The sequence below is a fragment of the Anomaloglossus baeobatrachus genome, chromosome 4 (genome assembly GCF_048569485.1).
Source record: "Anomaloglossus baeobatrachus isolate aAnoBae1 chromosome 4, aAnoBae1.hap1, whole genome shotgun sequence".
NCBI classification, from domain to species: domain Eukaryota; kingdom Metazoa; phylum Chordata; class Amphibia; order Anura; family Aromobatidae; genus Anomaloglossus; species Anomaloglossus baeobatrachus.
In genome coordinates, this window is record NC_134356.1 from 371,042,432 (window position 1) to 371,057,010 (window position 14,579).

Below are 14,579 nucleotides of genomic sequence, written 5' to 3' on the forward strand. Positions count from 1 at the left end.
ATAAGAACATCCCTTGCCAATGGAAAGCTCACCTCTCCTCAGCTTCTGCGAGAATGGCAAGAAAAGTGCAATATTGAGGTAGCAACATCAACTGTTAGGAAGAGATGTTTGGAAGCAGGATTAAGAGGGTGCAAGGCCCGAAAGAAGCCATTGATGACAGCCATACAAAGACAAAGGTGAAAACTGTGGGCATTGAAATATTCAAAATGGAGGAAGGAGGAGTGGGAAAAAGTGCTGCTCAACACCTGTTTTCAGGGGATTATACAGTTAGGTCCAGAAATATTTGGACAGTGACACAATTTTCGCGAGTTGGGCTCTGCATGCCACCACATTGGATTTGAAATGAAACCTCTACAACAGAATTCAAGTGCAGATTGTAACGTTTAATTTGAAGGTTTGAACAAAAATATCTGATAGAAATTGTAGGAATTGTACACATTTCTTTACAAACACTCCACATTTTAGGAGGTCAAAAGTAATTGGACAAATAAACCAAACCCAAACAAAATATTTTTATTTTCAATATTTTGTTGCGAATCCTTTGGAGGCAATCACTGCCTTAAGTCTGGAACCCATGGACATCACCAAACGCTGGGTTTCCTCCTTCTTAATGCTTTGCCAGGCCTTTACAGCCGCAGCCTTCAGGTCTTGCTTGTTTGTGGGTCTTTCCGTCTTAAGTCTGGATTTGAGCTAGTGAAATGCATGCTCAATTGGGTTAAGATCTGGTGATTGACTTGGCCATTGCAGAATGTTCCACTTTTTTGCACTCATGAACTCCTGGGTAGCTTTGGCTGTATGCTTGGGGTCATTGTCCATCTGTACTATGAAGCGCCGTCCGATCAACTTTGCGGCATTTGGCTGAATCTGGGCTGAAAGTATATCCCGGTACACTTCAGAATTCATCAGGCTACTCTTGTCTGCTGTTATGTCATCAATAAACACAAGTGACCCAGTGCCATTGAAAGCCATGCATGCCCATGCCATCACGTTGCCTCCACCATGTTTTACAGAGGATGTGGTGTGCCTTGGATCATGTGCCGTTCCCTTTCTTCTCCAAACTTTTTTCTTCCCATCATTCTAGTACAGGTTGATCTTTGTCTCATCTGTCCATAGAATACTTTTCCAGAACTGAGCTGGCTTCATGAGGTGTTTTTCAGCAAATTTACCTCTGGCCTGTCTATTTTTGGAATGGATGAATGGTTTGCATCTAGATGTGAACCCTTTGTATTTACTTTCATGGAGTCTTCTCTTTACTGTTGACTTAGAGACAGATACACCTACTTCACTGAGAGTGTTCTGGACTTCAGTTGATGTTGTGAACGGGTTCTTCTTCACCAAAGAAAGTATGCGGCGTTCATCCACCACTGTTGTCATCCGTGGACGCCCAGGCCTTTTTGAGTTCCCAAGCTCACTAGTCAATTCCTTTTTTCTCAGAATGTACCCGACTGTTGATTTTGCTACTCCAAGCATGTCTGCTATCTCTCTGATGGATTTTTTCTTTTTTTTCAGCCTCAGGATGTTCTGCTTCACCTCAATTGAGAGTTCCTTAGACCGCATGTTGTCTGGTCACAGCAACAGCTTCCAAATGCAAAACCACACACCTGTAATCAACCCCAGACCTTTTAACTACTTCATTGATTACAGGTTAACGAGGGAGACGCCTTCAGAGTTAATTGCAGCCCTTAGAGTCCCTTGTCCAATTACTTTTGGTCCCTTGAAAAACAGGAGGCTATGCATTACAGAGCTATGATTCCTAAACCCTTTCTCCGATTTGGATGTGAAAACTCTCATATTGCAGCTGGGAGTGTGCACTTTCAGCCCATATTATATATATAATTGTATTTCTGAACATGTTTTTGTAAACAGCTAAAATAACAAAACTTATGTCACTATCCAAATATTTCTGGACCTAACTGTATATTCCAGGATGATAATGCTCCTTGTCACAGAGCTAAGACAGTAATGGAATGGAAAAAAAAGAACAAGGTGGCTACTACTGACTGGCCAGCCCAGTCCCCGGACCTCAACCCAGTTGAAAATTTGTGGCACAAGGTATCAATAGAGATATCTAAAAAACAGCCAAGGCCCAAGAGAGAGTTGATTGAGGCTCCGATACAGGCCTGGAACCACATCATCACTCGTGAACATCTGCAGAAGCTTGTTCACTCAATGCCACAGAGATGCAAGTTTGTGCTCAAGAGCAAAGGCTGGCCAATAAAGTATTAGAAGCTAAAGATGCACTCAAAAGGCCCTTTTCAGGACTTTGAATTACATAAAAAATAATAAATCTTAAAAAGTAAAATTTAAGTCTGTGTGAACTTGCATTGGAATGTAATGAACTTAGAAACCTGTTCACCATTCTACACACTGTACTGGTGTAGGTATGGTTATGTTGTAAAAAAAAAAAATCAAAAATGCACATACCATAACAATTTATATACTTGGGACATTCAAAAATGAGTATGGCATACAATGAGGGATTACAAAAACCTATATGTTTCACTGTAGAGATGCAGAAGTATGAAATATATAGTTTTCTTTAAGCCTATGCAGGACTTATGAACACCACTGTGTGTGTGTGTGTGTGTGTGTGTATATATATATATATATATATATATATATATATATATATATATGTGTGCATGTATATGTATGTATATGTATATATATTATGTATGTATGTGCGTGTATGTATATATATATACATATATGTGTATATATATATATATGTGTGTGTGTGTGTATATGTGTGTATATGTATATATATATATATATATATAATATATTGTGAGGTAGCGTGGTCGGCTGCGCGGCAGAAGACACGGGATCCAGGCACCAAAGGTCACAGCACACGGTTTATTGTCCATCAAAAGTCCAATACAGCAGAGTAGAGTCTCCTGCAGAGACTCAGGGAGTTGTGCTCACTCCCTCACACACTAGACAACCACACCCATCCTCCTATTTCCTTTTTAACCCTTCCTTTCGGCCTGTAGGGAAAAACAGGATTTAACCCTAGGGTGGAGTTGCTATCTATACATGGAGGGAGCACAACCGGGGCGAGACGTACCGGCCGTCGTGGACCAGCCCGGTCACAGTCTCAAATACCCCCCCCTCAGTTCAAGCGTGCGGGGTTGAACTCCCGCCATCAAACACGGGCCGCGGGACAAGGCATCAGCGTTGCCCTGCAACCGACCGGCCCGGTGCTCAACCGTAAAACAGAAGTTCTGCAGAGAATGGAACCACCGGGTAACCCGGGCATTCCGTTCCTTGGCAGACCTCATCCAGACCAGCGGGGAGTGATCAGTCACCAAGCGAAACCGCCGTCCCAGCAGGTAATAGCGTAGGGACTCCAAGGCCCACTTGATCGCCAGGCACTCCTTCTCTACTACGCTATAATTCCGCTCGGGAGGGGTGAGCTTCCTACTCAAGAAAGTGACGGGGTGTCCCTCCCCCTGAACCACCTGAGACAGCACTGCCCCCAGGCCGACCTCAGAGGCGTCAGTCTGTACTATGAACTCCTTCCGGAAATCGGGGTTGACCAGAACGGGCTGTCCGCACAGGACCCCCTTCAGGGCCTGGAAGGAGTCCTCGGCTTGCGGAGTCCAGCGCACCATGACGGACTTCTTGCCTTTGAGAAGGTCCGTCAAGGGGGCCGATAGACCCGCAAAATCCTTTACAAACCTCCTGTAGTACCCCACAATACCCAGGAAAGCCCTAACCTGCTTCGTGGTAAGGGGTCTAGGCCACTTCTGGATCGCCTCAACCTTGTTGATTTGGGGCTTAATCACTCCTTGGCCTATCACGTAGCCCAAGTAGCGGGCTTCCGTGAGCCCCAACGCACATTTCTTGGGATTGGCTGTCAAACCGGCTGTTCGGAGCGCGTTCACCACCGCTTGTACCTGTTCCAAGTGGGTCTGCCACTCGGAGCTGTAAATAATGATGTCATCCAGGTACGCTGATGCATACGCCTGGTGGGGTTCCAGCACTAAGTCCATCAACCTCTGGAACGTGGCTGGAGCGCCGTGTAACCCAAAAGGCAAGACAACATAGTGGAAGAGACCCTCCGGCGTAACAAAAGCGGTTTTCTCCTTGGCGGACTCCGTCAGTGGTACCTGCCAGTACCCCTTGGTCAGGTCGAGCGTGGTGAAATATCGCGCCTGTCCCAGCCTATCAATCAGCTCATCCACCCGGGGCATGGGGTAGAGATCGAACTTGGATATTTCGTTCAATCTCCTAAAGTCATTGCAGAACCTTAAGGAGCCATCGGGTTTTGGTATTAGGACAATGGGGCTAGCCCATTCACTCCGGGATTTTTCGATGACCCCTAGTCGTAGCATTGTCTTCACTTCCTCCGATATGGCTTGTCTTCGAGCCTCCGGTACCCGGTATGACTTCAGGCGTACCTTCAGGTGAGGCTCGGTGACAATGTCATGTCGTATCAGACTTGTCCTACCAGGCAGCTCGGAGAAGACATCTGGGTTCTGCTGAACCAGCCGTCTGGCCTCTCGCCTCTGATGCTTGGTGAGGGCTTCTCCAATCCTTACTTCCGGTTCGTCCTCTCCTGAGGTCGCTGAGGCCGGGGTTGAACGACCCGAAGAGGAGGGAGATAGGGAAAAATCAACCATCAGGCTTTCCCGTTCCTGCCAAGGTTTTAACAGGTTGACATGGTATATTTGTTCAGGTTTCCGCCTACCGGGCTGCAATACCTTATAGTTGACCACCCCGACTCTTTCCTTTATCTCGTAGGGGCCTTGCCACTGAGCCAGGAATTTACTCTCCGCCGTGGGGATTAATACCAACACCCGATCCCCGGGTTTAAAAGTCCGCACGGTGGCTTGTCTATTGTAGCGGCCGCTTTGTGCGGCCTGAGCCTCCTGTAAATGCTCCTTCACAATTGGCATGACCGCGCTTATGCGGTTCTGCATTCCTAAAATGTGTTCAATCACACTTTTATGGGGGGTGGGCTCCTGCTCCCATGTTTCCTTTGCCAGGTCCAACAATCCCCGGGGATGTCGCCCGTATAACAACTCAAAAGGCGAAAACCCCGTGAATGCCTGTGGTACCTCTCGGACGGCAAACATCAAATAGGGAAGCATCATATCCCAGTCTTTCCCGTCTTTGGAGATCACCCTTTTTGAGCATGGTTTTCAGGGTTTTATTGAAACGCTCCACTAAACCGTCCGTTTGAGGATGATACACGGATGTACGCAACTGCTTGATCTGGAGTAGCCGGCATAGCTCTTTGGTCACTTTAAACATGAATGGGGTCCCCTGATCCGTAAGGATCTCCTTGGGCAACCCCACCCGGCAGAACACAGCAAACAACTCCCGAGCTATAAGCTTGGCTGCAGTATGTCTGAGAGGTATCACCTCTGGATAACGGGTGGCATAGTCAACGATCACTAGGATGTGTTGGTGCCCTCGAGCAGACTTTACGAGGGGCCCCACCAGATCCATCCCTATCCGTTCAAAAGGGACTTCTATAATGGGTAACGGTACCAACGGACTGCGAAAGTGGGCCAGGGGTGCGGTAAGCTGACACTCCGGGCAGGTTTCACAGTATCGTTTTACCTCCCCAAAGACCCCGGGCCAATAGAACCTCTGCAATATTCGCTCCTGCGTTTTCTTGACCCATAGATGGCCACTCATCAGGTGTTTATGAGCCAAGTCGAGGACCCGCCGGCGATACGGCTGGGGCACCACCAACTGCTCTACCCCCACGCCCCGTATTTTATCTACCCGGTAGAGTAAATCCTGCTTAAGAGCGAAATGGGGGTACCTTACCTGGGCACCGGGCAGCTGTGCCACCCTGTCAACCACTGTCACCCGACTCCGGGCATGTATTAATGTAGGGTCCTGGAGTTGGGCTGTCCCAAACGTATCCGGGGATGCCTCCAACTCCGGGATGGGCTCGACTATCTCAGCCTCTCCTGCCAATACCTCTAGGGGCGACCTATCGGGTTCACATTCTGTCCCTATCATGGGGACCCCTACGGCAGGCGTCCCGGATTCGGGATTGTCGGGCTCAGGTCCCGGACTGTCCAATACCTGAAGGGACTTAGGAGGCCCCTTCCATAGAGTCCAAAAACACGGCAGATCCCTTCCTAGGATCACATCATAGGGAAGAGAGTTCATAAGTCCCACCTCATGTTGCACCTGCCCCCAGGGTGTTGTGATGGTGACAACCCCCGTGGGATAGTCTCGGCGGTCCCCATGTATGCAAACCACCCCCACGGTACGTCCTGTGGCCTTTATTTTAGCCCTTAGGGTTGATCGCACAAGGGTCACTAAGCTTCCGGAATCCAACAAGCCTGTAACCGGACATCCATTCACCTGTATTTGGCATAAGTGGGGCTCAGTCTCCGGAGAGACACGGTCTGCGGTATAGACCGCCTGAGCATACATTGAACCCCGTCGGGTAACCCCACAATCCATGGGCTCCGTGGTGAGTGGACACTGAGCTTCCATATGTCCCACCCGCTGGCACCGCCAACATCTAATAGGGAAGGATACCCCCTTGCCAAGTTGTCGTTTAGGGTACATAGCCTTCCGGACCTCAGGGACGGCGGGCGCGGTCTCAGACGGGACGGTAGCGGACTCCTGCACCGGTGTCAGCGGAGGGTCCTTGGCCCGAGGCTTGGAGGGGCCGGACCGACGGGCGGCACGCAAAGTCTCAGTGTCCCGTATCAAGTCCTGCGTAGCCACATGCCGCTCTACCAGGGACACTAATTGGTCCAGGGTATTTGGGTCGCCCTGTCCTACCCACCGTTGAATGGTGACGGGTAAAGTACGCACAAAACGATCCACCACTACCCTTTCTACCATTTGCACAGGGCTCAGAGTGTCAGGCTGCAGCCACTTCTTTACCAGATGCAACAAGTCATAGGCCTGGGAGCGTACGGGTTTGGCTTCCTCATAGAACCACTGATTTACCCGCTGAGCCCGTACATAGGTATTCACCCCCAACCGAGCAAGTATTTCAGCTTTCAGGGTCGCATAGTCTATGGCGTCCTCGGTACAGAGGTCCAGGTAAGCTTTTTGGGGCTCCCCCGTTAGATAGGGCGACAATACCTCAGCCCACTGGGGGGTCGGCAGCTTTTCCCGCTCGGCCACCCGCTCAAACACCGCCAGGAACGCTTCCACATCATTCCCCGGGGTCATCTTTTGCAACGCTTGTCTCACCGTTTTCCGGACGCTGCCGTCGTCACCCGATCCCGGGATTGTTGCTGCCGGTCCGGCACGGATCGACTTTGCCAGGAGAACCATCTGTTCTTGGTGCCTTTGTTCCTGCAATTGCAAGGCTTGCTGCTGACGATCCGCCGCCACGAGCAGGTGTACATTGGTCTGTTGCTGCTGTGCGTTAGCTTGTTGCTGCTGTGCGTTAGCCTGAGCCAGCTGCTTTAGTATGTCCTCCATGGCGTCGCCGGGTTTAGGCTGTAGTATAGCCGCTTGAATCCAGGACATGTGTTACCGGGTCACCAGGAATGGAAGCTACACCTCACCGGCTGGGGTGCCCGCCGATTCTCCACCATATGTGAGGTAGCGTGGTCGGCTGCGCGGCAGAAGACACGGGATCCAGGCACCAAAGGTCACAGCACACGGTTTATTGTCCATCAAAAGTCCAATACAGCAGAGTAGAGTCTCCTGCAGAGACTCAGGGAGTTGTGCTCACTCCCTCACACACTAGACAACCACACCCATCCTCCTATTTCCTTTTTAACCCTTCCTTTCGGCCTGTAGGGAAAAACAGGATTTAACCCTAGGGTGGAGTTGCTATCTATACATGGAGGGAGCACAACCGGGGCGAGACGTACCGGCCGTCGTGGACCAGCCCGGTCACAGTCTCACAATATATATATATATATATATATATATATAATTGGTGAGATATACATACAGTCATATGAAAAAGTTTGGGCACCCCTATTAATGTTAACCTTTTTTCTTTATAACAATTTGGGTTTTTGCAACAGCTATTTGAGTTTCATATATCTAATAACTGATGGACTCAGTAATATTTCTGGATTGAAATGAGGTTTATTGTACTAACAAAAAATGAGCAATCCGGATTTAAGAAAAATTTGATCGGTGCAAAAGTGACATTAATATTTTGTAGATCCTCCTTTTGCAAAAATAACAGCCTCTAGTCGCTTCCTGTAGCTTTTAATGAGTTCCTGGATCCTGGATGAAGTTATATTTGACCATTCTTGTTTACAAAACAATTCCAGTTCAGTTAAGTTTGATGGTCGCTGAGCATGGACAGCACGCTTAACCCTTTCACGACCGGCCGATTTTTCGCTTTCCGTTTTTTTTTTTCGCCATTCTTTTTCTGAAAGACGTAACTTTTTTATTTTTCAGTCAATATGGTCATGTGAGGGCTCATTTTTTGCGGAACGACCTGTACTTTTAAATGAAACCATCAGTTTTACCATATTGTGTACTAGAAAATGGCAAAAAAATTCCAAATGCTGAAAAATTGCAAAAAAAGTGCGATAGCACTATGGTTTTTGAGATATTTTATTCACTGTGTTCACTATATGGTAAAACTGATGTGTGGGTGTGATGCCTCAGGTCAGTGCGAGTTCGTAGACACCAAACATGTATAGGTTTACTTTTATATAAGGGGTTAAAAAAAAATCGGAAGTTTGTCCGAAAAAAGTGGCGCACGTTTTACGCCATATTCCGTGACCCGTAGCGTTCTCATTTTTCGGGATCTTAGGCTCAATGACGGCTTATTTTTTGCGTCTCGAGCTGACGTTTTTAACGGTACCATTTTTGCGCAGATGCTACGTTTTGATCGCCTCTTATTGCATTTTGCGCAAAAGTTGTGGCGACAAAAAAACGTCGTTTTGGCGTTTGGAATTTTTTTGCCGCTACGCCGTTTACTGATCAGATTAATTGATTTTATATTTTGATAGATCGGGCGTTTCTGAACGCGGCGATACCAAATGTGTGTATATTTTTTATTTTTTTAACCCTTTAATTTTCAATGGGGCGAATGGGGGGTGATTTGAACTTTTAGGTTTTTTTGTTTTTTTTTAATTTTTTAAAACTTATTTTTTTACTTTTTTTTTTTATTTTACTAGTCCCCCTAGGGGGCTATTGCGATCAGCATTCCGATCGCTCTGCAGTATCTGCTGATCACAGCTGGAAGGCTGTAAACAGCAGATACGCTGTCTTTCTCTTTTGCTGTGCCCCGGGCACAGCGAAAGTGAAACCAATTCATGTGTAGTACAGGAGTCATCACATGACCCTGTACTACCATGACAACTATCGGGAGTCACGTGATCGCGTCACGTGACTTCCGGTTTCGGCGGTAAGTAAAACTTTACCGCGATTGCGCTTATAATGGCGCTGTCATGTATTGACAGCGCCATTATAAGGGGTTAATCGGCACGAGCAGATAACGATTCTGCTCGTGCCTAGCAGGCACACATCTCAGCTGTGAAAATCAGCTGAGATGTGTGCCGATCGCGGCATGCTGCCGCCGGAGGACCGCGGGCAGTAAGATTATGTCATTTAGGACGTAATTTTACGGCCCGCGGTCGTTAAGGGGTTAAAATCATCCCACAGATTTTCAATGATATTCAGGTCTGGGGACTGGGATGGCCATTCCAGAACATTGTAATTGTTCCTGTGCATGAATGCCTGAGTAGATTTGGAGCGGTGTTTTGGATCATTGTCTTGCTGAAATATCCATCCCCTGCGTAACTTCAACTTCGTCACTGATTCTTGCACATTATTGTCAAGAATCTGCTGATACTGAGTTGAATCCATGCGACCCTCAACTTTAACAAGATTCCCAGTGCCGGCATTGGCCACACAGCCCCAAAGCATGATGGAACCTCCACCAAATTTTACTGTGGGTAGCAAGTGCTTTTCTTGGAATGCCGTGTTTTTTTGCCTCCATGCATAACGCCTTTTTGTATGACCAAACAACTCAATCTTTGTTTCATCAGTCCACAGGACTTTCTTCCAAAATGTAACTGGCTTGTCCAAATGTGCTTTTGCATACCTCAGGCGACTCTGTTTGTGGCGTGCTTGCAGGAACGGCTTTTTTCGCATCACTCTCCCATACAGCTTCTCCTTGTGCAACGTGCGCTGTATTGTTGACCGATGCACATTTACACCATCTGCAGCAAGATGAAGCTGCAGGTCTTTGGAGGTGGTCTGTGGATTGTCCTTGACTGTTCTCACCATTCTTCTTCTCTGCCTTTCTGATATTTTTCTTGGCCTGTCACTTCTGGGCTTAACAAGAACAGTACCGGTGTTCTTCCATTTCCTTACTATGTTCCCCACAGTGGAAACTGACAGTTTAAATCTCTGAGACAACTTTTTGTATCCTTCCCCTGAACAACTATGTTGAATAATCTTTGTTTTCAGATCATTTGAGAGTTGTTTTGAGGAGCCCATGATGCCACTCTTCATAGTAGATTCAAATAGGAGAACAACTTGCAAGTGGCCACCTTAAATACCTTTTCTCATGATTGGATACACCTGCCTATGAAGTTCAAAGCTCAATGAGGTTACAAAACCAATTTAGTGCTTTAGTAAGTCAGTAAAACGTAGTTAGGAGTGTTCAAATCAAGAAATTGATAAGGGTGGCCATACTTTTGCACCGGTCAAATTTTGTTTAAATGCGGATTGCACATTTTCTGTTAGTACAATAAACCTCATTTCAATCCAGAAATATTACTCAGTCCATCAGTTATTAGATATATGAAGCTGAAATAGCTGTTGCAAAAACCCAAATTGTTATAAAGAAAAAAGGTTAACATTAATAAGGGTGCCTAACCTTTTTCATATGACTGTATGTGTGTATGTATGTATGTATATATATATATATATATATATATATATACATAAAATATATATATATATTTATTTTTTTTTTTTATTCATTTGTTGTTTCGTTTTTTTTAAACTTTTAGTATTCCTGTAACAAATTCATTCATTAATTTTATACATTCATTTATTTAACTCCTTGTGCCCTCATAAAGTCATGAAAGACATCGAGGTCCCCATGGAAGGGCCCGACTCACATTTCGTGTGTGCAAAATTTCGCTTTCTTAAGTTACATCCCTTTGGAAAGCAAGATTTTGCACATGAGAAATGTACGTCGGGCTCTTCCGTAGGGACCTCTCTCCTTCCCAACTCCCACAACAATACCCGGGTAATTCTACAATTTAATGCCATGATTATTTTTTCATCTTGTTTGCCTGGCCATTAGTCATTATTGTACAAAGGGATGTGATAGGAGCCCGACATGTGTTTGTACCATATAACCATATATGTTTTTTGATTGATCACTGCACATGGACATTTGAGACAACGAGAACAGATATTTAATGTGATCTTTTTTCAACAAATCTAATGTCACTTTATATTAAAAAAAAAAAAAAAAATTATATATATATATATATATATATATATATATATATATATATATATATATATATATATATATATATATATATATATATATAAAAATGTATGTGTAATATAATCATTGGTTTACATACTAGTAGTTTACCACTCTATCTTTGCCTTGTTGTAAGCAATACTTTGTATTTTAATTATATTTCAATAAATGTTACATTTTATAGCACATTTAGTCCACAATTTTTCTCCTGTTTTGCACAGATTGATTCTGACAAAGGGGATGACCTTTCTAATTTGTTTATTCTTTTTTTATGGCAATCATTTCATTTGCGTTCAGCGTACAACACTGTGTAGTTTATTTTTCTTTATATCTTGGTTATAGGCTTACCAACAAAATGTAATTTATTTTTCTTTAATAGATTGGCAAAATTTCCAAGAATAAAAAGAAAAAACTAAAAAAAAAGCAAAAGCGTCAAGCAGAACTACTTGAAAAGCGTCTTCAAGAAATAGAAGAACTGGAGAGGGAGGCCGAAAGGAAAAAGACTGAAGAAAATGAAAATGAGCAGGATGCTGAGAGCCAACCAGAAGCCAAGATGAAGACTGTTTGTCTGGAGGATGCTGCTGAGGAGGAGCCAGTCAATGAATATGGTGTGTATGATGCACACACTTTTATTTCCCCACACTTGATTAAGGGAATCGGTCGCTCTTTAGAGGTTTTTTTTAGTTGTTATTATGGGTATACAGGTAGCATACAGGTGAATTAGCCATGCCTGTATTATGCCTCTCTAATGAGGGGTAATTTTGGAACAAAAACTCTTATATACATATATATATATATATATATATATATATATATATATATATATATATTTATTTTTTTTATCTTCCGGGATATTGGGCGTGTGCTGCCCGGAAGATAAGCCTTCTCTTCAGAGTCCCTGTGACGTCAGGTGAAGTCTAAATGATTCCCTGGTGCCCGTGCACAGCAAAATTGAAGATTTTGCACAAAGAAGTGCAGAACAGTGAAGAGAGGGATGACAGGCAGAATGCACATGTGCGAGATTGTTGGCAGTGCACCTGACATCAAAGGGACGCTAGGGAAGAGAAGGGGGAGACGAATCCTATATGATGAAAACTGGAGACAGTCTTATCTTTTGGACAGTACACACCCCATAGCCCAGAAGATACAAAAGAGGATTTTTGCAAATCAACCCCTCATGCAGGCAGCATACAGGTGTGGCTAATTTCCTTTAGGCCACCTGTATACCCATATTAATAACCAAAAAAAAATCAAAAGGGCAACAGATTCCCTTTAAAAAAACCCACACAATACAGGATTGGAGACGTGAAATAATTGGTAACAAAAAATATTATTTCTAGCTTGGAATAGGAAAGAATTATTTTTTAACTTGAAAATCTGACCTTCACTGACCTTCAGAACAATCTTTATAACTTGTTCATACACAGCAGCTCGTATGCACTATAGAAGTGTCTGATATTGCAGCTCCGCTCCCTTAGGGGTACTTTGCACACTCCGACATCGCAAGCCGATGCTGCGATGCCGAGCGCGATAGTCCCCGCCCCCGTCGCAGGTGCGATATCATTGTGATAGCTGCCGTAGCGAATATTATCGCTACGGCTGCTTCACATACACTCTTCTGCCGTGCGACGTCGCTCTGGCCGGCGAACCGCCTCCTTATTAAGGGGGCGGGTCATGTGGCGTCACTGCGACGGCAGGCGGCCAATAGGAGCGGAGGGGCGGAGATGAGCGGGATGTAAACATCCCGCCCACTTCCTTTTTTCCGCATTGCAGCCGGGACGCAGGTAGGAGATGTTCCTTGCTCCTGCGACTTCACACACAGCGATGTGTGCTGCCGCTTGAGCAAGGAACAACATTGGACCGTCGCGTCAGCGTAATTATGGAATTCGCCGACACTACACCGATGATACGATTACGACGCTTTTGCGCTCATTAATCATATCATCTAGGATTTACACACTACGATGTCGAGAGCGACGCAGGAAGTGCGTCACTTTCGACATGACCCCGCCGACATCGCACCTGCGATGTCGTAGTGTGCAAAGTACCCCTTAGTGTGAAAAGGACTGAGCTGCATTTAGTCTATGTACAGTAGAAGAAATGGGAACAGTAGTACCAGCATTGTCACATGTATGGACAAACTACTAAGGGCTTGTTCATGTGTTGTGAAAAATCTGATCCATATGAAACTGATTGATACAACCTTTGATGTGACCGGATAGAAATTCTGTGATAATTCCAGTACTTATGGTCACACCCTTAGGGGCCAATTTAGGACCAGCCTTAAGGTGGCTTTACACACTGCAACATCGCAAACGACATCGCTGTAACGTCACCAGTTTTGTGACGTAATAGCGACCTCCCCAGCGACATTGCAGTGTGTGAAACACATCAGTGACCTGGCCCCTGCTGTGAAGTTGCTGATCGCTACAAATCGTTCAGGACCATTCTTTGGTCCTTTGTTTCCCGCTGTGCAGCATGATAGCTAGAAAGTTTCAGTGTGTAAAGGGGACTTTACAGCGACTTTGTTAGCGACTTCCCTTTCAAAAAGCTGCTTTACAACGTCCCCAATGACTAGCTAGGTCGTTCTGCAGGTCCGGATCGTTGTTGCGTCGTTGGCCAGGTTTGCCTGTTTGACAGCTCACCAGCGACTCACCAGAGACTTTGTAGCGATCCCGGCCAGGTTGGGATCGCTGGTGGGATTGCTGAAAGTCTCAGTGTGTAAAGGGGCCTTTAGTGTGCAGGGACTTTTTCTTTGTCGCTCCATTGGGAGACCCAGACAATTGGGTGTACAGCTCATGCCTCCGGAGGCCACACAAAGCACTACACCAAAAGTGTAAAGCCCCTCCCCTTCTGCCTATACACCCCCCGTGCATCACGGGTTCCTCAGTTTTCAAGCTTTGTGCGAAGGAGGTCAGACATCCACGCATAGCTCCACTGTTTAGTCAGCAGTAGCTGCTGACTATGTCGGATGGAAGAAAAGAGGGCCCATACTAGGGCCCCCAGCATGCTCCCTTCTCACCCCACTCTTGGCGGTGTTTGTTAAGGTTGAGGTATCCATTACGGGTACGGAGGCTGGAGCCCACATGCTGCTTTCCTTCCCCATCCCCCTTAGGGCTCTGGGTGAAGTGGGATCCTACCGGTCTCCAGGCACAGG

The 14,579-nt window shown here is 45.7% G+C and overlaps 1 protein-coding gene across 1 annotated transcript in view; it reads left to right on the plus strand.

Annotated features, from left to right (window-relative positions):
* Nucleotides 1-14,579, plus strand: part of SRPK2 (SRSF protein kinase 2) — a 157,744-nt gene that overhangs the window by 84,522 nt on the left and 58,643 nt on the right. The window contains exon 8 of the mRNA XM_075343479.1: nucleotides 11,802-12,030. Within this exon, the coding sequence (XP_075199594.1) occupies nucleotides 11,802-12,030 (229 nt within the window). The remainder of the gene's footprint in view (nucleotides 1-11,801; nucleotides 12,031-14,579) is intronic.